Source organism: Impatiens glandulifera, chromosome 3 (assembly GCF_907164915.1).
Source record: "Impatiens glandulifera chromosome 3, dImpGla2.1, whole genome shotgun sequence".
Classification (NCBI taxonomy): domain Eukaryota; kingdom Viridiplantae; phylum Streptophyta; class Magnoliopsida; order Ericales; family Balsaminaceae; genus Impatiens; species Impatiens glandulifera.
In genome coordinates, this window is record NC_061864.1 from 57483669 (window position 1) to 57510269 (window position 26601).

A 26601-nucleotide genomic window follows, 5' to 3' on the forward strand; every position below is an offset into this window, starting at 1 on the left:
AGACAAGATCACTAGATCATCGTACACATCATCCGAAAGTAAAGCGTGTGGCAAGTGGAATCAAATACTGTAATAGAATGCGACAATTGTGACTCTTCAATATGGAAATTTTCTTATTAATTATGTTTACACACCCTCCAATATTGGAGCAGAACCCTTTTAGCATTTTTACATTTTTACAAATACATACATAATTGTTTCTTCTGATCCGAGGAAAGTGTGTATGGGGCTGCCAAACATTGAAGAACACCATCGACCTCAACTGGATGCAATGAATGCTATATGTTTAATAATTCCAAATCTTTATGAGCTCTGAGTCCATCCTTCGTTTTTTCTTTAAAATCCATTATAGTTCTAAATACGTTATCACAAATGTTTTTCTCAATATTCATCACATCCAAATTATGCCTCAATAATAACGTTTTCCAGTATGGTAGTTTGAAAAATATGCTGAGTTTATTCCAATTATCACCCCGAGATTCATGAGAAATATTTCTCTCTTTGGGACGGTATTTAGTCAAACAAGTGCCTTTCAAATCTCTTGTTTGCATTAATAATTCAGTTCCAGGTAAAAGATCAGGTATTGGTCTTAACTCTATATTACTGTCTAAAAATCTTTTTCCCTACACCAACGATGAGTAGGTGGAAGTAGGGGTGTAAGCGAGTCAAGCCGAGTATCATACTACTCGAGCTCGACTCGAATTACATTATAAATATTCGAACTCAAACTTGATTGAATACCAAAATTTATACTCAAACTCGGCTCGATTACAATTCGAGCTACTCGAACTCAAAACTTGAAAATTAAATTAAAATTATATTTTACTACTAAATAATATCTCAAACATAATATAATATATATTTACCAAACTACACATATATAATCACACCATTATTCAAGAATAAGAAATATAAATACAATCACATAATTTAAAGATAATCATTCAATCACAAACATCTCATTTAAAAATTACAAACGAAACTAAATATTTAAAAGATGTTCATCACAAATATTAAAAGTTTGACAATATGATACAATGTTCATATAGTGATCTTCAAATTTTACAAGATTCGAAATATGAAATAATAAGCCAATGAACAAACTGCACCGTTAATAGTAAATTCAAAAAATAGATATTTCGAGGTCTTTTGATGGAGAAAGAATCTGAAAGATAGAGAGAGGAGAAGATAAAGAGGGGTTTGGCCGTTTGAAAATGAAACAAGAAGAGAAGGGGGTTTGACAGTTTGAGAGGAGAAGGAGAAGATAAATGAGTTTAGCTTGGATATGGAAAGAAGAGAAAACGAGAATGGAAGGAGATAGAGAGATGAGTTTGGATGTTTGTGAATAGAATGATGAGAGAGATAGAAGGTTTGAGAATGAAAAATGTATGAAATGTTTGATTTGTTATATATTTATATATTTATATAATATAACACAATATAATATATATATATATATATATAACGAACTACTCGAACAACAAATATAAAGCTCGAGCTCAAGCTCGATTTTATAATCAAGCTACTCGAATTCGATTTGAGCTCGGTCAAACCGAGTTCGAGCCGAGCTTTGAACGAGCTACTCACGAGCAGCTTAACTCGTTTACACCCCTAGGTAAAAGAAATCATTGATGACTCATGTAACACTCTTTCTGAAAGTGTACCAATTCCAGCGAAGCTGTATTCTTATTACAACACAAACATTCAAGTTTTACCTTCATACTCCATCCGAATAAATTTTCATAAGCTGGAAAATTATTAATGGTCATTTTTTACATGTTTTAAATAATTAATAAATATTTGTTATTTTAATTTATAATATTCTTATAAATTGTATATTTTTTTACACAAAATATTATAATTTTAAATTATTATTATTAAATAAAAATAATAATTAATGTTATTTTTCAATAAATATATATATAAATTTATTAATGAGAAAATATATATTTTATATGATTAGGGAAAAAAATTATATGGTAAATATAAAATATTTATATATATATATAGAGGAGTGATAGAGTGAGGGAATTTAGTGAGGGGATTTGGTGAAGGAATGAGGTGGCATCACCTTGAAAAATGTAAAAGTGAGAGGAAAGAGAGAAAAGAGAGAAATTATTTGATTTTTTCAGCGAATAAGATTATGCCACGTAATTCCCTCACCAAATTCCCTCACCTAATCATTTCTCATATATATATATATATATATATATATATGATGAGAGAGAAAATATAAAAAAAAAATTAATTAAGAGGGATATGAAATTATATAAAATATAATTAAATAAAAACTTTAACATAAAAAATAAAATAAAAAAGAATTAAAAATATATTCAAGTAAAAAATTTAATTTATTAAAATTTGATAGTTAAATTATTGATATGAACATTTTATTAATTATTTATAAGTATAATGTATATAATAATTTAACCGATTTTAAAATTATTAAGATAAAATATCATTTTTATAAGACGATAAGGATTTTTAAATTAACCTATAAAAAATGGGCTTAGTCTTAAACTAATTTGGGCCAATTCAAGAGTCCAAAATAATTGCAAATTAAACGACGTCGTTCTCTCGAGTGTCTTGATTCTTGTCATTGTTATCCCATTTCCATCTTCCCTACAGTGAAACTAGTGAGAGTTTGTCTTTTCAACTCTCTCTCTCCACAAAATGGCAGCTCAGATGCTTTCTCTCCAACTTTACACTCCAATTCTTTCTCAATCCGATTCTCCATCGTTGCAATTGCCCGTTTACAGATTCAGGCCACAAGGTTTTCACTGTTCATGGCTTGGAATTGACAATTTCTCATTGCGTTGTTCTAGTTTAAGGGTTACGCCTCTATCATCCAGACATCATCCCATTTCCGCCACAGTAACGCTTAGTCTTCCTACTGGGTACGTTTTCAGAATCTCTCTATGTCTCTATGTGGAGTGATTCTCTATTATTATGCTTAATTGTTTGTGTATTGTAGAAATTCTGAGAGGGTTTCATCTAAAGACGAGTTACCCAAGTGAGTTCTTTTGGTTATCGGCTGAATTTGTTCGATTTTATATTCATTGGTTGATTTTGGTTTAAATCCATACTTAAAAATTACAAAATAGATGGTCTTCGAAAGCTATAAAGTCTTTTGCAATGGGTGAACTTGAGGCAAGAAAACTCAAGTATTCAACTACAGGGACAGAAGCTCTACTTATGGGAATCTTGATTGAGGGTAAGTTTTCTTTCTTTCTTCCATTGTTGATGCTCAATTTGTTCAACCCTAGACAGCAACCTTAGCCCTAGGATGTTTCATGCTTTTGAAATTTCTGTTTTAAATCCACTTTTTGAATCTACCTACATACATTTTTGGATTCAATTTTTTTGTATTTTAGGTGTTCCAAATTGGGTATTGTGTTTCATTTTCTTTTCAATTCACTTTGTTAAGAACCCTAAATTGGGTTTTGTAGTTTGATTTGAGAAAGGTTGATTGAGAATTGTTTAAAAGGTTTAAGGTCATCAAAGGATTTTATTGCCATATTTATAGTTATAAAACATAATCCTAATCATAAAGAAGATAACTTATATCCCTTTGAAACCATAATCCCCAAACTATAACCTAAATTCTAATCAATAGGTCATGGAGGCGAAAGTTCTGCTTGGTGTAAAATAATTGTAATCAATTAAACTTGGTCTGAGGGTTGAGTTGTTCAATTAACAAGGTTCAAATCATGTGTTCAAGACTTGATATTGTTAATGTTGGTATTGTAGAACTTTTTCTTCATGTATATGAAATGGATAATGTTTTTTCACTAACACTTTGATCAATTCTTACACATTCGAGGCCAATATATGCATGCACCTTATGGGGTCCTATTTAAAATACTTTTGTTCTGAATATGGATTCGGATATGGCAAAGAACGCCGATGAAATGTTTGAATGTGTCATACTAAGTTCAGATAGATCTCGTTTTCAAATGTGTTCCATCTGGATGAGGAGAAATCCGACAGAAATGGAGTTTTTCAATGAAGTCATTGTCCAGTATCCCTATTTATAAGGTTATATAACCTTGATTGGAAAACATAAACCCGAGAAAAGGCAAAAGAAGACTAGTGATTTTCATTCAACAATTTACCAATTCATCATGGTTAGATGGTTTGAGTTCTTCAATAATTCATGCCATGTGCGTGCTCCTTTGTATAGATATTTTTTCTATTATTAGAAGTCGCATTCACACAAACCTTGTAAATACAAACTTTTAACAATAAAAAAACAATTCATTCAACATTTTTCACTACAATAAAAAAGAAAGAAATCTAATGTTTGTACCAATTTGCCTAAGTTTATTTGGCATATCTGAAATGAAGATAGCTATATATAATCATTGTGAAATTAACCCTTATGATTCTTGTTTAGGGACTAATGTGGCTGCTAAATTTTTGAGGGCAAACGGAATAACATTTCTTAAAGTGCGTGACGAAGCAAGCACTCTACTTGCGAAGGCCGACATGTATTATTTCAGTCCAGAACATCCACCTTTGACGGAAGATGCTCAAAGAGCTCTTGATTGGGCTGTTGATGAAAAGCTCAAATCTGGTAAAACCTATGTTCACATATCCTTTTCAATTGTGGTTAAAAATTTCTAAGAAGATTATCAAAAAAGTTAGAAAATGATTGTGACGACTGCTTGGCTTTATAAACCCGATAAAACTTTGAAATAGGATCTTCATATTCGGTATGTTAATAACGGATTTTTGTACAGATGAAAACGGAGAAATCACGACTGCACACCTACTTCTAGGAGTGTGGTCTCAAGAGGAATCATCTCCTGGTCATAAGATAATGGCATCCCTCGGCTTCACCGACGAGAAAGCTAAAGAGCTTAAATCCTTAATTTCTGAAACCAAATTTATTTATGATTAACAACTCTTTCAATAGAATCTAGGGATTGTGGCCGAAATTCTGTGTAAAATTTCATTCTGGCTAAAATGTATGGAATTGTTTGAGTAAAAAAGAGGTTTAGATTGAAGAGCATATTTCTTTTGTAAGATTGAGGGATTCAAATTGAAGAACTCTTTCCCAATTTTTTGCATATTTGTTTGCATGTTGTTTGGAAATTAGTATTTTGAAATCTCTTAAAAATTGTCAATAAAAAGTGAGTATGAGTAATTTATAAAAATTGAATGATTTTATTTCCATTTGGTATAAAAATATAATTAAATTAGAGTTAATTTTTATAAGGTGAAAAGTGAATGAAAAAAGAATAAATTTTTAAATCAAATTATTAAAAATGATTTGACAAATAAATTTTAGCAAACATATTTGATGTTATGTTTTTTATTTTATGAATAACAAATAAACATGATTAATTTAAAATTTTAGATTTAATAAATAATTTTAAATTTGTGATTTTAAATTTTATAATTATTTTTAGTTAACTTTCTTTCTTTTTCTTTTTTAATATAAAATATTAACCTAATATTTTAAAATTATAAAATTCATTTTAATTTAAGACGATTTAATTAACTTTAAATTATTTTATATATAGAAATAATAATAATAATAATAATAATATATAACTAATATTCTTTTAAAATAAATTCTTACAAATTTATATAAATTCTCAATTTTACAACTTTACAAATAACGATTTTACTTAAATGATCGATCTTAACTGGTCTAACTTCGCATAATTTATAATATTTCATATTTGTTATAAATGTTAAAATAAATAAAATAATTTAATTAATTAGATATTTTTTTTTATCAATTTCTAACATATTAAGTAACTCAAGTAATAAAAGTAGTTATCAATAAATTCAAAGTTACTAAATCGATTTTTACTTAAAAAAAATGTCATTAGTTAAAGATGTTAGGATTTGTATCTCCCAAATCCGACCAGCTTGAAACAATATGTAAAAAACACAAGAAAGAAGAACACAAGAACACGGATTTATAGTGGTTCACTGAAATTGAGCTACATCCACTTCAGCCACCACCAGATTTCACTATGAAGAAGAAGGAAAATACAGAGTTTTTTGCCTCACACTTTATCTCTAGAATTATGTCTCTCTAATGTAAACCTAAATAACTTTGGTCAGGCCCAAGCCCAAAACCAAAAAAAAAAGATAAACCCAATAAACTCTAATTAATAATGTAGAGTTTATTATAAGTGTAGGCTCCATAACTCAACAATCTCCCACTTGGAGACTAACTTAATCATCTCTCGATCGGTAGTGGCTTTCCATTCGGTGTCTTAACGAAGAAGACTAACTGAAGTTGCACACAACTTCAGTTTCTCATTTGTCACAGCTTTCGTCAACATATCAGCTGGATTCTCACTCCCGGGAATCTTCTCAAGAGTTAATACTCCATCTTCTAAAGCTGACCGGATGAAATGATAACGAACCTGTATATGCTTCGTTCTGCCATGATAAACAGGATTCTTTGTCAAATGAATGGCACTCTGACTGTCGCATCGCAACACACTTCCCTCGTAGTCTTGACCCAATTCTCGCAAAAAGGGTTGTAACCACATCATTTCCTTAGCAGCTTCTATCACAGCAACATACTCTGTCTCACAACTAGAAAGAGCAACAATCTTCTGTAATTTTGAAACGAACTGATTGCAGTACCTCCTAGAGTATAAATGTACCTTGTTGTGCTCTTCCTACTATCAACATCACCACCATTGTCGGCATCAACATATCCTTTCAAACCCATATTAGACTTTCGAAAACACAAAGCGAGACCCGTACTTCCTCTTAAGTATCGTAGTATCCACTTTACTGCTTCCCAATGTTGTCTACCCAGGTTGCTCATGAATCTGCTAACAACTCCCACTGCATGTGCTATGTCTGGTCTTGTGAAAACCATCGCATACATAATACAACCAATGGAAGAGGCATACGGAACAGTGGCCATATAATTTTTCTCCTCCTCTGTTGAAGGCGACTGATCTTTAGATAGTCTAAAGTGACTAGCTAAGGGGGTAGTAACTGGTTTTGCATCATACAAGTTGAACCTGCTAAGAACTTTATTCACATATTCTTCTTGTGAAAGCTTGAGAACTTCTTCATCCCTGAAAATTCTCATCCCAAGGATTTGTTTAGTAGTACCCAAATCCTTCATTGCAAACTTTTTAGATAACTCTTTCTTGAGCTTGTTAATCTCATACAAGCTTGCTCCAGCAATCAACATATCATCAACGTAGAGGAGCAGAATAATGTACGATTTATCAAATCTCTTGATATAACAACAATGATCAGCTTCACACCTTAGAAAATTGTTACTTTTCATGAAGCTATCGAACTTCTTGTACCATTGTCTTGGAGCCTGTTTCAAACCATACAGACTCTTCTGAAGCTTACACACAAGCTCATCTTTTCCTTTGATTTCAAATCCTTCTGGTTGTCGCATATAAATATCTTCATCTAAATCACCATGAAAAAAAGTAGTTTTGACATCCATTTGTTGAAGATGAAGGTCTTCTTTCACAACCAAATTCAAAATGGTTCTGATTGTCATCAATTTAACTACTGGAGAGAAGATTTCATTGTAGTCAATACCTTCTTTCTATTGAAATCCTTTCACAACCAACCTTGCCTTGTACCTCATGGTTTTATCATGTTCTTCTTTAATCCTGAAGATCCATTTGTTGTGAAGTGCTTTCTTTCCCTTTGGTAGCTTAGTGAGCTCCCAAGTCTGATTCAACATCAAAGAATCCATCTCATCTTTCATAGCAGACTCCCACTTAATCGATTCATCAGATTGTATTGCTTCCTCAAAACATTCAAGTTCACCTCTATCTGTCAACAAGATATAGTTCAGAGATGGAGACCACCTCTCAACTGGTTTTCGATTCCTTGATGATCTTCTCAACTGTATAACCGGTGTTTGCTGATTTACCTCTGGGGCCACGTTCTCAATGATTTCATCTTCAACAACACATTATTCTTCTTCGACAACCGGTATATATTCAGCTGAAAATTCTCTCAAATCGACTGTACCATTCTCTTCCAACTTGGAATCACCATCTGATGTCTTGCCAACACAATCTTTGTAGAGAACCTGTTCATTGAAGATAATATTTCTGCTACGAATGATCTTCCGATTTTGATTATCCCAAAAACGATAACCAAACTTGATATCACCATAACCAATGAAAAAACATTTATTAGACTTTGGATCAAGCTTGCTCTTATCACATTCATTAATATGAACATATGATAAACAACCAAACACTTTCAAATAAGAAAGGTTTACCTTTTTATTGCTCCAAGCTTCTTCAGGATTCTGAATTCAAGAGGAACAGATGGTCCCCTGTTTATCAAATAGTCAACAGTATTAATAGCTTCTGCCTAGAAGGTTTTAGGCAGCCATGCATGCAATCTCATGCTTCTAGCACGCTCGTTCAATATTTGATTCATTCTTTCAGCTACTCCATTCTCTTGAGGCGTTCGGGGAACAGTCTTCATCATACTGATCCCATTCTCAGCACAATACTCTTTGAAATCTGAATTGATATATTCATCTCCGTTGTCGGATCTCAAGCACTTAACTTTCTGATTTGTTTCATTTTCAACCAAAGCCTTCCACTTCTTGAAAATAGCAAATACTTCAGATTTGTGCTTCATAAAGTAAACTCATACTTTTCTTGTTGAATCTCCTATAAAAGTCACATAGTAGTATGATCCGCCAATAGAAGAAACAGGTGCAGGTCCCCACACATCAGTGTGTACCAACTCTAGTCTTTCTTTCTTGAGCTCCTTCCCAGTTTTTAAGAAACTCACTCGTTTCTGTTTTCCAAGAATGCAATTTTCACATAACTGATGTTCAACAGACTTCAGTTCTGGAATCTGTCCATTCTTCCAAAGAATTTTCATTCCTTTTTCGCTCATATGGCCCAACCTCCAATGCCACAATTCACTATTCTTCGAGTCATCAACTACAGCAGCAACGATTTCTCTGCAAGTTGAAGTCGTGTATAACGTTCCAGTTTTGTGACCTCGAGCAACAACAATTGCTCCTTTAGTCACCTTCCATGCACCATTTCCACAACTGAAATTGTGACCTTCTTCATCAAGTTGTGTAATAGAGATCAAATTGCGCATTAAACCTGAAATGTGTCTCACCTTATTAATCTTCCAAACAGAACCATTTTTCATCTTTAATTTGATGTCCCCCATGCCAACAATATTCAGTGGCTCACCATCTGCAATATATACTTTCCCACAGTTTCCAGCCACATAATTCTCCATTAATTCTTTATGAGCAGTGGTGTGGAAAGACGCTCTTGAGTCTAAAACCCATGAATCTATCGGGCTATCAACAGACAAAAGTAACGCATCAGTGACAGATTCTGAAACAACGTTGGCTGCATCATTTTTATCATCACTATTTTTCTTCAGTGCTTTGCAGTTCCTCTTTAAATGACCCTGTTTACCATAATTCGAGCACTCAAATGTCCGCCCAGACTTAGACTGACTCCTCCTACTCCTTGACATAGATTTGCTCTTACCTCGGTTGAAATTTCTATCATTACCTCTACCCCTGTTTTCCACATTCAGAGCAGAACCTTTGAATGTTTCACCAGAATCAATTTTACGAACCTCTTCAGCAAGAATACGATCTCTAACTTCAACAAATTTCAGTTTAGCATTTCCAACTGAATTACTAATTGCTGCCTTCATAGGTTCCCAACTATTTGGTAGATATGCTAACAAAATCAGGGCACTAACTTCATCCCCAAAATCAATCTCAACAGATAGCAATTGATTCACAATAGTATTGAATTCATTCAAATGAGTAGTGACAGAAGTACCATCAATCATTCTTAAGTAAAAGAGTCTTTTCATTAAGTGTACCTTATTGTTAGCAGATGGTTTCTCATACATATCAGAAAGAACTTTCATCAGACCCATGGTGGTCTTCTCCTTTGCTACATTATGAGCAACCGTCTTGGCTAGCGTCAATCGGACAACTCCCAAAACCTGTCTATTAAGGAGTTTTCATTCAGCTTCATCCATCTTCTCTGGTTTCTTACTCAAAGTAACATGAAGCTTTTTTCCATAAGATAATCTTCAATTTGCATTCTCCAGAAGGCATAATCTGTCCCATCAAATCTTCCAATCCCATGTCATATATTGTTCTCACTTGCCATCATTTCCAATGCTCAGATCTAGCCTAGCTTCTCTGATACCAGTTGTTAGGATTTGTATCTCCAAAATCCGACCAGCTTGAAACAATCTGTAAAAAACACAAGAAAGAAGAACACAAGAACACACAGATTTATAGTGGTTCACTCAAATTGAGCTACATCCACTTCAGCCACCACCAGATTTCACTATGAAAAAGAAGGAATATAGAGTTGTTTGTCTCACACTTTATCTCTCTAGAATTCTGTCTCTCTAATGTAAACCCTTAATAATTACATATTTATAGGTTAAACATTCAGGTAATAAATTTAAATAACTTTGGTCAGGCCCAAGCCCAAAAAAAAAAAAAAAGATAAACCCAATAAACTCTAATTAATAATGTAGAATTTATTATAAGTGTAGGCTCCATAACTCAACAAAAGAGAGTTATGATTGTCGGAAATATTAAAATAATAAAATAATTATTCAATAAAAAAACAAATATTGGAGGTAGATTATAGTTTTTTTTTTTTTTTTAGACAAAGACTAGCACAACTTCTAATTTTCTAAACAAGGATTGAATTTGAGACTTTTCTATTTATATCATAATAAGTTTTAAAATTATATTTTCAAAAAAAGTCATTATATAACTTAAATGAATGGTTCATATATAATCAGTGTACACATGACAAAATATTCAATGTAGCATAATTTAAATGTTGACATATTTGCATCACTTAGCCTTATAAAGGGCACATGATCCGCCCACTACTACAAATTGACATCAAAATCCCCCATACTTTGGCCATATGCATGTATAATGAATTATGATTTATATGACTATTATTTCATATATATCTTTTTGTATTATTTTATAAGGATGGCGGTGATTTCATAACAAACTTAATAACAATCCACCACATGTGTGTCAATGTAATAATAATTGTAGTGTCTCACATGAATCTTAAAAATAAGGAATTCATCGTTAAGATTCATATTTTATTAAAATGAGATATCAAAATAGTAACAATAGTCGATGATCCGAGTAACTAAAACAAGAAAATAAATCTTGAAACATGATCGTAAACAATCAATAAATTGACTAGAAACATTACTTGTTTTATTTTGAATTTTTTTTTAATGCAACTAGAAGGTTAAGCGATTAAATTGAGTTTAATTATTTAAAAAATAGAACTATCGGAATTGTTGGCATCTGTTTTTTTTTAATATGTTCACTTTCTCTCTATTTTATGGGTTTTAATCATTCACTATAAAATCATCAACAACATTAACAAAGATCTAAATAATTAAATACAGTCAATACCTAGAATTAAGAGATCTAAGAAGAGTTTTCACCTAAAATTTATAAAATAATTGTTCACATCAGCTTTCTAAAATCCACATTATTAGTTAAAATGTTAATAGTCCATTTTGATTGATCAATTATTATGTCGGTTTGGAATGGTTAATTATTCAATTTGAACGGTAATACAACCAATTATTATGAAATTCATATTTGAAAGACATTATAATTATAGCAGATAACTATTTATATTAAAAAAACACTAATTAGAGAAGCGCACAAGAAAAAGAAAAACATATTCATATAAACCGCGAACACGAATATTTTATCATTAATTTAGGATGATATACATAATTAACTTACAATTTGACTCTAGATATTTATGTTCAAACTAAGTAATAATAAGGGTAGGATGAAAATCATATTTGAAAAAAAATGTGGGGAGAGTGACATAAAATAGTGAAATAAAAATTCCCAATTTGGTCCCTAATAATTGTCCACACAAAAAAAAAAAGTTCTCTGACTTTTCAACCCAGTGCGATGGACAATTGTGCAAATCAACGGTTCATATCTCTTACTATGTTGAATTACTATTGCTAACATGTCTCACGTCTAAGTTAGCGCGCAGTTGCACCATAACTCAACTGATTCATTATTAAAAATGACCTGAAGCCCTCGATTCCTCTCAACAACATTCTAATGGTCCATATTTCAAGAGGAGAAAGAAAGAGGGGTAAAAGTTATAAAAGTTGATCTTGAGAATTAATTAATCTAAGTGATTTGTCTTCTTTATAATTGTGATCACATCCCAAATGAGAAAATAATCCTGCTTAAGAACAATGTTTTTTTTTTAATAAATTTGCAATCATGGTCAAATCTCATCAAATAATAATAGATTTATTTTTGACAAAGAGTACATTTTATTTAGTATAAAATGTGACTAATTTTTGCGATTGTTTGAACGTTTAATTTGAATACTCCAACTTATCAATTGGAATATTTTTAGTCAATATATAATAATTCTTTTGAAAAAAAAAAGAGAAAAGGAACTATAGGGTATATGTTCCATTTGAGACGCATGCATTATTGTGACCAATTTTGATTATTTGAAAGACCTTTAGGTACAAAGTCAAATTTCCTAATGGAGGATGGGATGTGAAATGAGAAGAGCTTGATATGTTTGGCAAAATATATGGTGTAATTAATTGATTGTTATATGCTTTTTTCCGTTGAAACTTTCTAGGATAAGTAAACATGTTTTTTTAATATTGTTAGCATAATTTTAATTTTTATATAATCGCGTTTTAAGTGTTTTGTTTTTTTAAATTCTTTAGTTCTAAAAGAAATTTAGTATAACAAATTAAGTTTGATTCTGGTTAAAAATATTTTCAATTAAATAAAAGTTATTGACAATAAAAGTAATATTAGTTGCTCAAAAATGAACTAGATCAAGCTCTTAATTCAAATATTGTTGTAATAGATCTATTTATGAAGTGTGGGTATTTATTTAATTTAGTTAACATATACTTCAATCAATTTTTTTTTAAACTTTGAACTCTTTTGATATGATTTTTAATTTATTATCATCTTTTCTTTTAGATTTGGTAAGAATTTTTAGAAATGTTATTTATAGCACATTCATGTACTCATGTCTGGTTTGGTTTGGATTAAATTTTTGTAAATAATTTGATTATTTAAAAATTAATAATGGGTGATATTTTGAAAAGATGTAATTTTTTTAAAAAATTTAAATAATATTAATATATAATGATAAAATATAAAATAATAATTTAAAATAAAAAATATTTTAATTAATAAATAAGTGATCTAATAAATAAATGAAATGAATGAAATAATATTCGATTAAGTTGAGTTATTTAAATAATCACCTTCACCCCTATTTTATAATTTTTGAAATTTTCTCTACATATATTTTCTTTGTATCATCACTATTAATCTATATCACGTCACCACTGTTCTATAAGAATCTTTAGGAAGGTTCCTAAGTGTCAATTTTTGTTGGTTAATGATAACATTCTATATTTAAAAATAAATAATAATATTTAGTCTATATTTTATTCATTAAATCACTTGTTTCATCCACTATATTTTTATTAAATTTTAATATTAAATCTTTTTAATAATTAAATCAATTAAAATGTTAAATAATTATTTTATATAAAAAAATAGCATAAAAGAAGCTCCAAAAGATAAAATAAAAAATTTGAACTTTAATATAAAATTTAAAAATAATTGAATACCCTTATAATTTATTTAGTGTCTTCTTCTTCTTACATAGATGAGATTTTCAACTCCTCGTAATCATGAGTTCTTTCATCCATCATTACCATTCTTGAATTTCTCTCACACTCACACACACATGACAGTAAGAGAACAAACATGGATTGCATACTGAAAATTAACATTAATATATAAACAAACTCATTACGACCATGAAAAAAACAACTACTCTTCTCTCTCTTAAAACATGTCTATTGTCGGCACAACTGGGAAGTTATCGTCCCCGGTGATCAAACGGTCTACTAAGTATCGATTCCGCATGTTTAACAGGTAATTACTTAATGTTTTGTTAAATCTTTACAATTTAATTAATTAAACAGTGAAAACAAATGTAATATTTTGGTGGGTAGATTGTAAATGTAATAAAAATCATGTTTTTTTTTTCAGAGGGAGGGGAAGATATGGTGACATGAAGATGATGAAGAAGATGGAAATGAAGAACTTGGAACTTTATATGAAGAACATGAGTGTAATGGAAGCAAACAAGAAGTTGAAGAAGAAAGCTGAAATTCTTCATCAAGAGAATCAGGTTTTGATGTCGGAGTTAATCCAAAAAAAATTGTTCAACTTTTAGTAACACCATTGATGATCTAGAGAATAAGGGAAAATGAGATTAATTATGTCAAGTTGTTAATCTTGATTAAATAGATCTCTTTTAAAATCAGATATGTAGTTTCTTTCTTGTTTTAATTTCTTGAATTCTCTTAATTTGTTATAAATATAATATTTATTTGTTTTTGTTTAAATTGGATCATTTGTTAGGGTGGATTAAATAAAAAAATATTTTTTTGAAAATGAAAATTTCATTCCAAACTAAAGGGTGCCACCAAAGTGACATCATTAAATAAAATAAAATACAAATTATAACATTAATAATTTTGATTATGTGTTAAAAAAATCAAAATTGTAATTAATAATAATTTAATACCCCTATCACTCCTCCTTTGTGAAAATTGTTTTTAATTCTTTCTAAGTTTTTTTTTTGGTGATATGACCATCATTTATAATATTGTTTTAATGATTAAAATCAATATTATAATATTATTTGGTATTATAAAATTGTTCAAATTATTTTTCAGATGTAATATTATTTTATTAGTTTACGAATGTATTCTATTTTCTTTAAATTATGATAACAAGTAATATAAAATGGATTGTGCATTTTATTTTTATATCATAATTTGATGTTTTAAGCAATAATCATGAATATAAGCTTTAATACATGAAATTTTGATACAAGAAACTTAATATAAGGTATATAAATTTGCTTGGTGCCTGATAAGCCTAGCTAGTCTTCAGGTTAGACAGTTCATTTAATAAAAAAGTAAAATAATTATTTAAATTTATTGTATTTGTAAACTTAGCCTATTGGTTCAAGATAAAATTGATAACTTTTATTTGATTATGGGTTCAAATATCAAAAGAAAAAAAAAAAAAATTTATCAAAATTTTAAAGGCAAAAAAAAATAATCTTTCTAGGGTGCATGTCAGCCCAAAACTCTAGAGCGGCTCTAAATGAGACTAATCGAATACTAAAAACGTTTGGAGTGGACCAGGATTGGAATGGACAAGGAAGCCTTGTTAAAGATAAACATATTGTATACAAAGTCAAAAAAAGATTAGGCCTCTACTCATTAAACTATTTGAATTTTAACGGAATCTTTTGAGGACTAAAAAGCATTTAAATAAATAAATAAATAACAAAGCACCCCAATTTATTGACTAATATTTTTGAATCTCAAGACATTTTCTATTTGCATATTTTGAGATTTTAGGACTTGGATTTATTTAATTTTATAGGTTTTGTGTACTCTTGTGTTTTTGAGCTCATTTGTGTTTCTTTTCAATTCACGGTTCACAAGAGACAGATCTATATTAGATACGTGGAATTCAAATTTTATATATATATTTTTTTAATAAAATGAGATCAAATTATTTTATAATTTCCTATTTTTTTAATCTAATTTACTAAAAGAAAATATTTATTTAGTTTTATCTTTTTATGTCCATCAAACAAAATTTCATACTCAAATTTAATTTTGTCGTCGTATGATCGGTTGAAAAGTAAAATAAATAATTATAATATTTGTTTCTTATTTTGTTCATTTCTATATAAATATCACATAAAAATGTATATTATTATTATAATATAAAAAAAATATATTAAAAAATTTATATTAAATGTTATTTTTTGAATTATATAGAATTGTATATATTATGTCTAATATATAAATATTATATTAGATTTATAAAAAAATTATTATAATATAATAATATAATATTAATATTATCACAATTTATCATATTGTGATAATATTTATAGATAGATGTATTATCTTTATATAATTACATCTCTTCAAATTCAAGATAGAGAGGACTTGAACAATTTAAAGTTAAAAACGAGATGTTAAAATGTTGATAATGTATTTTTTAAGATTCAGAAACTCTTGAGCTCCATCCAATTATAAGATGGCAGTGTATTGACTGATAAATCAACGAAGAAGTAAAATCACATGGGCATTGAATGTTGGGGTAAAACAACAATCGAATGAACTCCGAAATTACTCATAAGTCTCGAGATATATCCAACGTCGGGATGACAGTGTGTTGCATAAGAGAAAACTAGTGAAGAAGGTATAATTCTCATTAGCATAGAATGCTAGGGTGAAACAACACTTGAAAAGAAATTTATCCTAACAAAATATGGCAGTGTCTTGACTAAATAATCAGTAAAGAATCACATATGATTGAATTAAGACCAATAAAAATATGAGTATTGATTACTAGGATAAAACAAAAAATGAAAACAAAACTCAAATAATATGATTATCGAAAAAATAACATCAACATAATTATTTGAAAGACAAAAATAATTAAAATATAATAATAATTAATAGAATATTATTTAAGCCTTTCATCAATTACTAAAGTAATTATTGATTGAGGCAAAAATATAAAACTTTAGCTATAATACTAGGTTAGAATATAAAAAGAGATTCTATTAAATTTTATTTTATAGAGCTACATATTTTATGTCTAATACATAAATATTAAATTAAACTTATAAAAAAATTAATATAATATAATAATATAATATTGATATTGTCACAATTTATTAATATTATGATAATATTTTACCGATATACTATTTTTATATTATTTAAATAATTACAAAATAATATTTTTTTTTATGATTTGATTTTACACTAACTTTATAAGATTTTAGAACTTATAAATAGTTTAGAATGATTTGATGAATGAATGATTTAATTTATATAATGTTATATTATTTTAAAACATTTTATTTAAGGTAAAAAAAAATTAATCTGATATGTACACAAATAACCAGTAATCATATAACACTCAAAATATATTAATTAATATTATAATTAACAAAAAAAATATTAATTATTTTACTGAGATCAAAAATTGATTTTTATGTTTTTTATTTAATAAATAAAAATAGTTAAAAATTATTATTATATTAATATTTTTTATTTAATTTTATTTAATGTGGTGTTTAAACCTTAGTTTAAAAACACATCGATTCTTAATTATTTCATATATAGGGTCGAATATTTAAACAATTATTGAGACGATGTAATATTTCACATATCTAATTATCCATCACATGATATATGATCCGGATTGAGGTCTTAATGAAATATAACTATAATATAACATAATTTAAATTTATTAAAAGAATGACCAAATCCTTGTTGGACCATTTCCAAATAATATTAAAGACTATATTATTCATACTTGAATTCTTTTGAATTGATTTCATCATCTAAAGTCAATGGAATGATTATGGTTTACATAGAAAGAACCCTACACTGACCGACCTTTGAAAGATGCATGAAAAATGCAAAGAAAATCAATTGGCATCATTTGTTTATATATAAGAAAGAAAAGTCCAATTGCGGTGTCATTTTGTAAAGTTATTTGACGATTTATTATTTTAATTTTTAAGTTTTTTATTTTATAAAGTTCAAGTTTGGTTCATCTTAGACTCTACTATTGATCAAATATCCATTTGATGTTATTATTTACCAAATATGGAATGCTTGTTTATTTAGGTGCTTGTAATTTTGGTAAGAGCGTCTAAATCGATTCAAACCATTTATTTGTTATACATACAAACGCAGCAAGTGAAACTGAAAAATATCTTATCCAAGGAATATAAGGTTATATACAAGGTCTATTACATAACTAAAATAATTTGATTGCACTAAATTACTTATATACTATTTTTTATTTTTTTATCGATATACCGATTTGATTTTTGTGTTTTTATTTAATAATTTTTTTGTTTGAATTTATTATTATACATTTTTATTTGACTTAGTTTACTTAGTTTAAAACATCTTGAATACTAATTATTTAGTGTATAAGATTGGATATTCAAACAAATATCAAACCGACTCAATTTGATACAACATTCCTATTGTACCGACTAAACCCGAATTAATAGAATATAATCTCTGTTATATTGACTAGACCCAAACTCTTTTGTTTAGAACGCTGGATTTCATTTTTTCTTCAGAGTGCGACTAATATATACGAGATAAACGCATAGCACAAACACATAGTAGAGAGAAATTATATTTGTTTTTCGCAATCAGATTGCGTGTCACATCATTTCCTTTCTCATTCTTTTTCTCAAATTACCTCTCTAATCCTTTCTTAAAAAATTATTGTACCTCAATTAGGCAATTCATTTTGTTTAACATACAGTGAAATAATTTGGAAATTATTTTTTTAAATCTGAGTTTAGATATAGTTAACAACACTTTTATGGGAGAAATCTTATATAGTGTGAACTAAGATAATATTAAAAATAATCTTCTCTTCTAGCCTAACGGCATTAAGAGGTGGATATTAACATTAAGTTCCTAGGTTCGAGCTTATCGTGTGACAAGTTCTGCGCCTGGCTACGGAAAAAAAGAACAAAAATAAATGAGTAATCATAAAGACTAAGAATTTGGTGTCTAAGTGTTGATAGGAGTGATTTGATAAGAAATGAGTGGACTTACAAAATAAAATTTCCCTCTTATAAGAGATTTCAAGTTCACTCATCTGTCAAATCATTTCTGACACCAAATTTATACTCACTATCATTATTCATAAGAAAAATTAGAACGAGAGATTTTAAGATTGCCGAAGAACTCCTCAACTGACTCCACGGGCTTCATAGAATGCCGACTTCAATTATTGAACGGCGATTGCATTATAAGGTTCACACATTCCCAAATCTCTATAGTTTCTCACATAATCCTATAATCCCCAGTTCATTAACATAACAACTACCGAAAAATCGAAATGATTCACATTAACTTTAAAAAATAAATATTTACAATTTTTTGGATTGCTCTTGTGAAGAACTATATATTCTGAATGCAGCCAAGCACAATGTACCATTACCTATAACTGTCAATGCCCCTTGAAGTGTTACCAAAACCTGCAAATAAAGAAGATGAATCAAGATAGATTTGAATACAGATGATAAATTTATAAGAAATATTTCAAAACCCATATTCCAAATGGGTATAAATTCACCTCAAGTGATTCATTGTTATAAAAGAAATGCCATGTACAACAACAAAGTGCTCCTCCAAGCAGAGGTACCTAATCATGAACAAAAACAAAAACAAAAAGCTTGAAAACTTAATCATCAATGGGTTCTAACATCAAGAAACTAAGATTTAAACACTGTTACCATCCCCCAAGAAAGCCCTTTCCATGATTCATTTCCAGATTTCTCCCCATATTCCCAAACCAATACCATTGCAGTTATCCTTTTAAATTCAAATACATTACTGTAATCAAAAACCAGAAAGAGATAGAGAAAAGGAATTAACACACAGATCACCATTCAACCATTCAATTACGCATGAGATATGGATTGCCCATGTGGGTATGGATAAGGCGTTTGAAGGTTCATTCAATAGAAGGAAATTACTTTCAGCAGAATAAACCGGAGTAGCCATAAGTGTAGTCAGGATCAAACCAGCTCCGATAAGAGAAACATCGGTTGTTTTATTCCGGCCACGAATGGGTTCATTAGGGTTTCCTCTAGCGAATAAGAACAGGGGAGTGATTGAATTTATTGGGTTTTTGAAAATGGATCTAGATTTGGGTTTCTTACAGAGTTTATGAATAGAGAATGATGGATTCAGCTCCGGCCGCCGTGAGAGTGGCATCACTGTCGTCATCGGCAGCGGCAGCGTGGCCATCTCTGATTAGTCTTTCTGATTTGTTGTGGATATGGAAGATTGATGTTTTGGTGTTGGGCTTGTTGTAGAATTAACTAAAAGGCTGTAAATTGGCAAACTCCATGAAAGACCTGTATTTTTCTTATTGTTCTTGGGCTTGGCTGGAGGAAGAAGAAGAAAATGTATGACCATTAGGCCTTGTTTGATGAATTTAGGATTATTTGGATTTGGATTTGGATTTGGATTTTACATTATCATAAATTAAAAAATATTATACATTTATAATATTTTAATTATTTAACTTAAATAACTAAATTTTTCAAAAAATAAAACTACATCAAGCAAGCTCATGGAGTTGTATTAAAAATAAAATAGTTGGTAAGAAAATTTATGGTGAAAGTTGAGTTTGAATTAAAAAATATATTAAAAAATTTATAAAATCGATTTGAAAGCCGTTAAACCTAGTCCAAATGTTTTATTATTATTTTTAACATATTAATTGATTTCATTGTGAATTTATTTGTTTTTAGTAGATGATGTTTGAATTTTTATTTTTGGGCTTTAAATGTTCTCTTCATGCTAGATTGAGGCTAAATTTGTACTTTTGGGCTTTATAGATATTCTAATGTGTAAAACATTGGATTTTACATAAAAAATAGTATACAATGTAAGTATATGCTTTTTAATTTCTTTTCTTTTTAACACATTAATTTGATTTCATTGTAAATTTATTCAATTTTAACTAGGAGCTTGTTTGAGGAAGGGGTTATTTGGATAAATCCTGGGTTTTGTCCAAATAACCCTTGTATGATGGAATTGATAAAAAACCAAGTTTTTTAAAATTTATACCAATTTTACCCTTTATATATATATATATATAATATATTTTGTAAATAACATAATTTAATTTATATGAAATTAAATAAAATTTTAAAATATAATAAAATAAATATTAAAAAACTTTAAATATTTTAATATTAATAAAAAAACTCTATTTATTTATATATTATAATTAATAATACTTTTTTTAAATAAAATAATTTTATTTATATTAAATTAAATTTTGAAATATAATAAAATAAATATTAAAAAACTATACATATATTAATATTAACTTTTATTAATAAAAAATAAAATTTTAATATATATATATATTATAATTAATAATACTTTTTTTAAATGAAATAATTTAATTTCTATTAAATTAAATTTTAAAATATAATAAAATAAATATTAAAAACTATACATATATTAGTATTAACTTTTATTAATATAAAAATAAAATTTTAAATAAATATTAATCTTATAAATTATTACTATTAAAATTTAAATATTATATGAGATAATATAATATGTTATAGTTTTATTTATATTATAAATTTATTTTAATTATTATAATTAATTAAAAAAAAATAAATAAAATAGTTTCAGTGGTCTATAATTATAATTTAAATGTCATTTAATTTTATTGTTATTATTTTCTTAAATTATATTATAATATTTTGATTTTATTAAATTAAAAAAAATATTAACTTAAATTAATTAATATATTTATTTAGAATGAGTTTATATATATAAAAATAGAATAAATTTCTTTATAAATATTTAATTTATATGAGATATATTTATAAATTAATTAATATATGTTATTCAAATATATTAACTTTATTTTTTAGTATAATTATTTATTTATTTGAATTATTTAAATTTTAATAGGGTATGTTATAATTGAATTTATATTGTGATTTTATTTTTATTTGAGATAATTAATAAAATTATTTAAAATGAAATAATTTTATAATTTAATTTATATTAAAATAATTAAAATATAAATAAATATTATATATATTAAAATATTTTTTTATTAATATAAAAATAAATATTTAAATAGAGGGTAATTTGGGTATTTTAATTAATAAAATGATTGATTTGATTGATGATGGGATGGTTGGGTTTTGGGATAAAACCTGGGTTTTATCCCAAAAACCCAAAGATCAAACGAGGCCTAGGTGTTTGGGTTTGGATTTGTATTTTTGGGCTTTACTTGTTATCTCCACACTCGAATGAGGCTAAATTTGTACTCTCAATTTTCAGAATATTCTAATGTACAATCATATTTGATTTCACATGCAAAGTAACAAAAATAATAATACATGTTGTCTTGTTTGGAAACGTCAATATTAGGAGTCGAATTTGGGTTTGAACCAAAAGAATAATTATAAATTTATCTTAAAATTATTCTTTTTATTTTTTCGTACAAATATTGATTTAAATAAAATAATATTATAAAATATACTTAAATTATTTATATTAACAAATTTAATAATACTTTTTTGTTTAAACTTAATTTCATTGTAACTATTTGATTTATATTTAGTGAGAGATGTCAAGATTATTAATTTTTCTTTTTAATAGAATGAAGTACTATTAAATATAAGTTATATAAAAAAAAAGTCTCACAAAAATTAACACTGTAAAATACTAAGAAAGGAAACAAGGTTAAAAATAAACTTTTATTATAATAAATTAACATTGTATCCCTCTTGTGGCAACAAGAGGTGGATATCCTTCAGGCCTCCATGAGATCCTGGGTTCGAGCCCGTCAGGCGGCAAGTTTTACGTCAGGTTAAATTGTTAAGTATGTTTGCGGGCAATGTACTTAACTCGCAAAAATTAGTCGCACTCCATAGGAGTAGCGAAACACATCGTTCTAAAAAAAATATTGCATTTGAAAAAGTTATGTGGGTGCGATGAATCTTTAGTTCAATTTTAGTTATTAATTAAGGGTCTTAGACGAAATATAATTATTCTTATTTCTTTATTTAACTGGTATATTATATTGAAAATATATATAATAATTTTTTATTTTAATGAATAAAATTAATCTAGTCTAGTTGGTAAAATGTTATAAGATTGCTCTATTGCCTAGCTCACTTCACCTTAGAGTCAGCCCTCATCATAACCAATGAAAATTGTATGGCTATGTACGACAAGGTGATGACAGTTGCAATAGTCTCAACCAGAGACTTGAAAAATAAAATGTGCATAAAAGAAACTATCGAATTGTATAATGAAGGATATTGTAAATGTGCTCAAATTGATATTTGAAACTCAGAGTTGTTTGTGGGTTATCTGTCTAACCCGCGGAGATTAGTTGAAATTCAAAGAGTTGGAACACAACGTTCTTAAAAAAAACAAAAACAAAAATTCAAAACAATGGAATAGTTGAATTATTACCGTTTAACAAGTTTTTCAAATTTATTTAATATGTCACCACAAATTTAAATTTAATATATTTGAATATATAATTTACCATATATATTAATAATTTTTATGTGTTTTTGTTTTTAAATGTTCTATATTATATATAAAAATTGTTAAACTAGATATGACATCATAAAAATACATATTCATGAAAAAAATAAGAATTTAACGAGATTAAAGGTTTTTTAAGATAAACGGTTCAACTGATTTAACAAACATTTTAAACTTCAAACGAAACTAAAAAATATCATAATAATAATGTTATTATTATACGCATCAATAAAATATGATCAATATGAATATTTCGATTCATTTTTAACTAGATAATTCATCAAAATGCAATTTTTAGAGATTGAAGTTAAACCTATAATAATTTCTTCTTATATATTTATATATAATTAGTCCATCTTAGAATGAAAGCTACATCATTTTTTATCCAAATAGTTTTTAAAAAAACGACAGTTTTGGAGTGATTGGCATTTACTTTACTAAAAACAAGAACAAGTATTGTTGAGGAATACTATTATGTAACTTACTTACCACTACTTAGCAAAACAATAAAAAATGTTACCTCTCTCATCTAAATTTTTTTGAACTCTTATTTTGATATGATTCAGTATATGGAACTAAATTTTATATTAAAAAAATAACCTAAAATTTTATATAAAATCAAAAATATTACAAAATATAGGGTTTAAAGAAAAAATGAAAAATAAGTAAATAGAATAGAAGTTTTAAGAGAAGGTGAAGAAAAAAATATAAGACTTTGCACCATAGCTTGTTATTTATAATTATTTTTAAATAATCAATTATTATTTTATTAGTCATTTTATAACTGTTTATTTTTATAGCAAAATTTGTTTCATTTTTTCTTTTTTGAGATCAGATTTATCGTAAAATAATATTTGATCTCTTACTCATCCATTTTGATTGTGTTGTTAATTATTTTTCGAGCTTATATTCACCATCTTTTTAACATCAACAAAAAATATTAAAATGCGGAATTTAGAGTAATTTTTCATTTATCTAATAAAAATTTGCATAGCTGGAATAGCTCAGTTGGTTAGAGCGTGTGGCTGTTAACCACAAGGTCGGAGGTTCAAGCCCTCCTTCTAGCGCATTTGTAAATAAAATATTTTTGATTCCCAGATACCCCAGGTCCCTATGTGTTTATTTGCGAGCTATGTGTTTAACCCGCATGGATTGGAATTAGTCGCACTCCCAACATTCTAAAATAATCATTATAATTGATATTTTATTTGGATGTCCTCATGCTTCACATAATTTGGATGAATTTCTTATCTAAATGGTAAGTTTTTTAAGCATTATATATCAACCCACAACAAAGACATTTTTCAGTAGCACTTATAATATTTAGTCGATATTGCTGGATTGATTTGTTTAACTTGAATGAAACTTGTACGAGGAGGTGGATGCTCCAGGTTCCTAGCCTCTTTGAGGTTTTGGATTTGAGCTCGTATAGTTAAATTGGTTGTTAGTTCATGGTTGAGTATATTTGCGGGCTAGGTGTTTAACTCGTATGGATTGAAATTAGTCGCACTCTGAACGTTCTAGCAAAATCATTATAATTGATATTTTATTTGGATGTCCTCCTACTTCACATAATTTGGATAAATTTTTCATCTAAATAGTGAGTTTTTTAAGCATTATTTATCGGGCCACAAAACAAAGACATTTTTCACTAGCACTTATAATATTTAGTAGATATTGCGGATTGTTTTGTTTAACTTGAATGAAACTTGAATGAGATTGTCTTTAAGTGATCCTACACAGTTACAAAACTATTAGATATTTTCGGCTAAATTTTAATTTTTATAAAATTGTAATACTATTCAACATATAGATTTTCATTTAATTGTTTTGATTTTGTAATTATTATTTTGTATTATTTATAATTTTTGTATGTAAATTCCTTATTAACAAGAATTAATTATTTATCTAAAACATAAAAACAATTTTTATATTTAAAATAATACATACCAAACAAACCCTAAATAGACCAAATCAATCAAAACACAAGGCCAAATATTACCAGCTGGAGAGTGGACAAAAATACACAGGCTAGCACTCATTTTCCTTTCAAACAGTCACTACTCAAATAATTAAATTACTTCTATTATATCTATATCATATTTTATATCAATTATACATATAAACTGACATGATATATCATATATAAATATTTATAATTTAAAATTCATTTAATACAAAATATTTTAAATTAAATAAAAACAAATAACTGATATTCTAAATTTAAAATAATTATATGTATTGAATACACATAAGATAATATAAGACTGTAAATTTAAATTTATCTATATTAAAATATTAGTGGAGCGATGCTTATAATTCATTATCTAAATATTTAAATGAACAAAATAAAAATTAATTTATTAGTTACAAAAATATAAGCACATTAAATTCTTTATACATTTTTTTTTGTAGCAACTGAACTTGAATTATAATTTCTTTTAAAAAAATATTAATATTATATATAAAATATTAATTATTTTACAACCTATTAGGGTAATACAAGTGACAAAATGACATTTAAGAGAATAAAAATCACGAATTTAATTTTTATTTAAAAAAAATAAATAAAAATAAAATTATGAACGCGAGATATTTTTTTGTCTTTTAATAATTAGTTAGTGTATAAAAGAAGTTAATCATGTTTTTTTTTTTTGTCCAAGAGGAATTTTATGATGAATCAAATTAGTTATTATATACAAGAAGTTAATGTTGAAGTTTAAAGACAAAATGAACAAGTTGCAATGGTAGATGTGGGAAATGAAAAAAAGTGTTTGAAAAGATTTATATCCAAAAACATAATGTAACCACAACTACATAAAGTCATTTTCTCTCTTGGGTTATTGATGTTCAAGGGATGGAGGGAATGCCAATGACACTTTGGATATACATTTCTTAAACATAAAATAAATTAAGCATGTGTCAAACACCAAAATCCTAAAGAAAACTCCAAAAGACAAGCAAAATACAACCAAATGTGTTTAAATGTGGCCTTCTATTGTTTACCATGTTTGGGAGGAAAGAAATTCAAGAACATTTACAATGGTGCAATGTGGTGTTGACGAAGTTTGGAGGAGCATTACATTTGATTGCAACTCCCTCGTCCGTACTTGGAAACGAATTCCTAAGAATGAACAAAATTGGTACTTATGTCAAAATTGGAACATTGATTATGATGAAGTCACGCAACCTAGCATTTTCAAAGCGAGATTATAAACTAATTGTTGTTTTAGTGTGGTTGATTGTTGTATTCATTTCTTTTATTGCGTATTTGGAGTTTTCATTTGTTGATTTCGAAATTAAGACAAATGTTTGTTTTACCTTGATACTAAACTCAAGTAAGTTTTTTCT

At 27.6% G+C, this 26601-nt stretch overlaps 3 protein-coding genes and 1 non-coding gene across 4 annotated transcripts; 3 read left to right on the top strand and 1 right to left on the bottom strand.

Moving 5' to 3' along the window:
• Nucleotides 1-2626: 2626 nt before the first annotated feature.
• On the top strand, nt 2627-5011 carry LOC124930925 (ATP-dependent Clp protease ATP-binding subunit CLPT2, chloroplastic). The gene is made up of 5 exons (XM_047471300.1): nt 2627-2897; nt 2975-3013; nt 3105-3214; nt 4397-4576; nt 4743-5011. The coding sequence occupies exons 1-5, from the start codon at nt 2674-2676 to the stop codon at nt 4901-4903; spliced, it is 714 nt and encodes a 237-aa protein (XP_047327256.1). The 5' UTR covers nt 2627-2673; the 3' UTR covers nt 4904-5011.
• An 8790-nt stretch (nt 5012-13801) lies between these two features.
• LOC124928630 (protein LITTLE ZIPPER 1-like) lies at nt 13802-14413 on the top strand. Its single transcript, XM_047468866.1, has 2 exons — nt 13802-13990; nt 14108-14413. Exons 1-2 carry the CDS (start codon nt 13908-13910, stop codon nt 14292-14294), a joined length of 270 nt encoding a protein of 89 aa, XP_047324822.1. The 5' UTR covers nt 13802-13907; the 3' UTR covers nt 14295-14413.
• A 4497-nt stretch (nt 14414-18910) lies between these two features.
• LOC124932453 lies at nt 18911-20034 on the bottom strand. The gene is made up of 4 exons (XM_047473083.1): nt 19601-20034; nt 19440-19518; nt 19280-19348; nt 18911-19181 (listed from the first exon to the last, which is right to left on the bottom strand). Exons 1-4 carry the CDS (start codon nt 19954-19956, stop codon nt 19074-19076), a joined length of 612 nt encoding a protein of 203 aa, XP_047329039.1. The 5' UTR covers nt 19957-20034; the 3' UTR covers nt 18911-19073.
• Nucleotides 20035-24243: 4209 nt separating this feature from the next.
• TRNAN-GUU lies at nt 24244-24317 on the top strand. The gene has a single exon. It is a non-coding gene; the product is annotated as a tRNA-Asn (tRNA).
• Nucleotides 24318-26601: the final 2284 nt, after the last annotated feature.

Coding starts and splice junctions, on each gene's coding strand:
- LOC124930925 (XM_047471300.1), top strand. CDS start 2,674: ATGGCAGCTCAGATGCTTTCTCTCCAACTTTACACTCCAATTCTTTCT. Junction 3,014..3,104: donor TCTAAAGACGAGTTACCCAA/GTGAGTTCTTTT, acceptor ATTACAAAATAG/ATGGTCTTCGAAAGCTATAA. Junction 4,577..4,742: donor TGATGAAAAGCTCAAATCTG/GTAAAACCTATG, acceptor ATTTTTGTACAG/ATGAAAACGGAGAAATCACG.
- LOC124928630 (XM_047468866.1), top strand. CDS start 13,908: ATGTCTATTGTCGGCACAACTGGGAAGTTATCGTCCCCGGTGATCAAA. Junction 13,991..14,107: donor CGATTCCGCATGTTTAACAG/GTAATTACTTAA, acceptor TTTTTTTTTCAG/AGGGAGGGGAAGATATGGTG.
- LOC124932453 (XM_047473083.1), bottom strand. CDS start 19,956: ATGGCCACGCTGCCGCTGCCGATGACGACAGTGATGCCACTCTCACGG. Junction 19,519..19,600: donor ATCTCATGCGTAATTGAATG/GTTGAATGGTGA, acceptor TGAATTTAAAAG/GATAACTGCAATGGTATTGG. Junction 19,349..19,439: donor AAGGGCTTTCTTGGGGGATG/GTAACAGTGTTT, acceptor GTTCATGATTAG/GTACCTCTGCTTGGAGGAGC.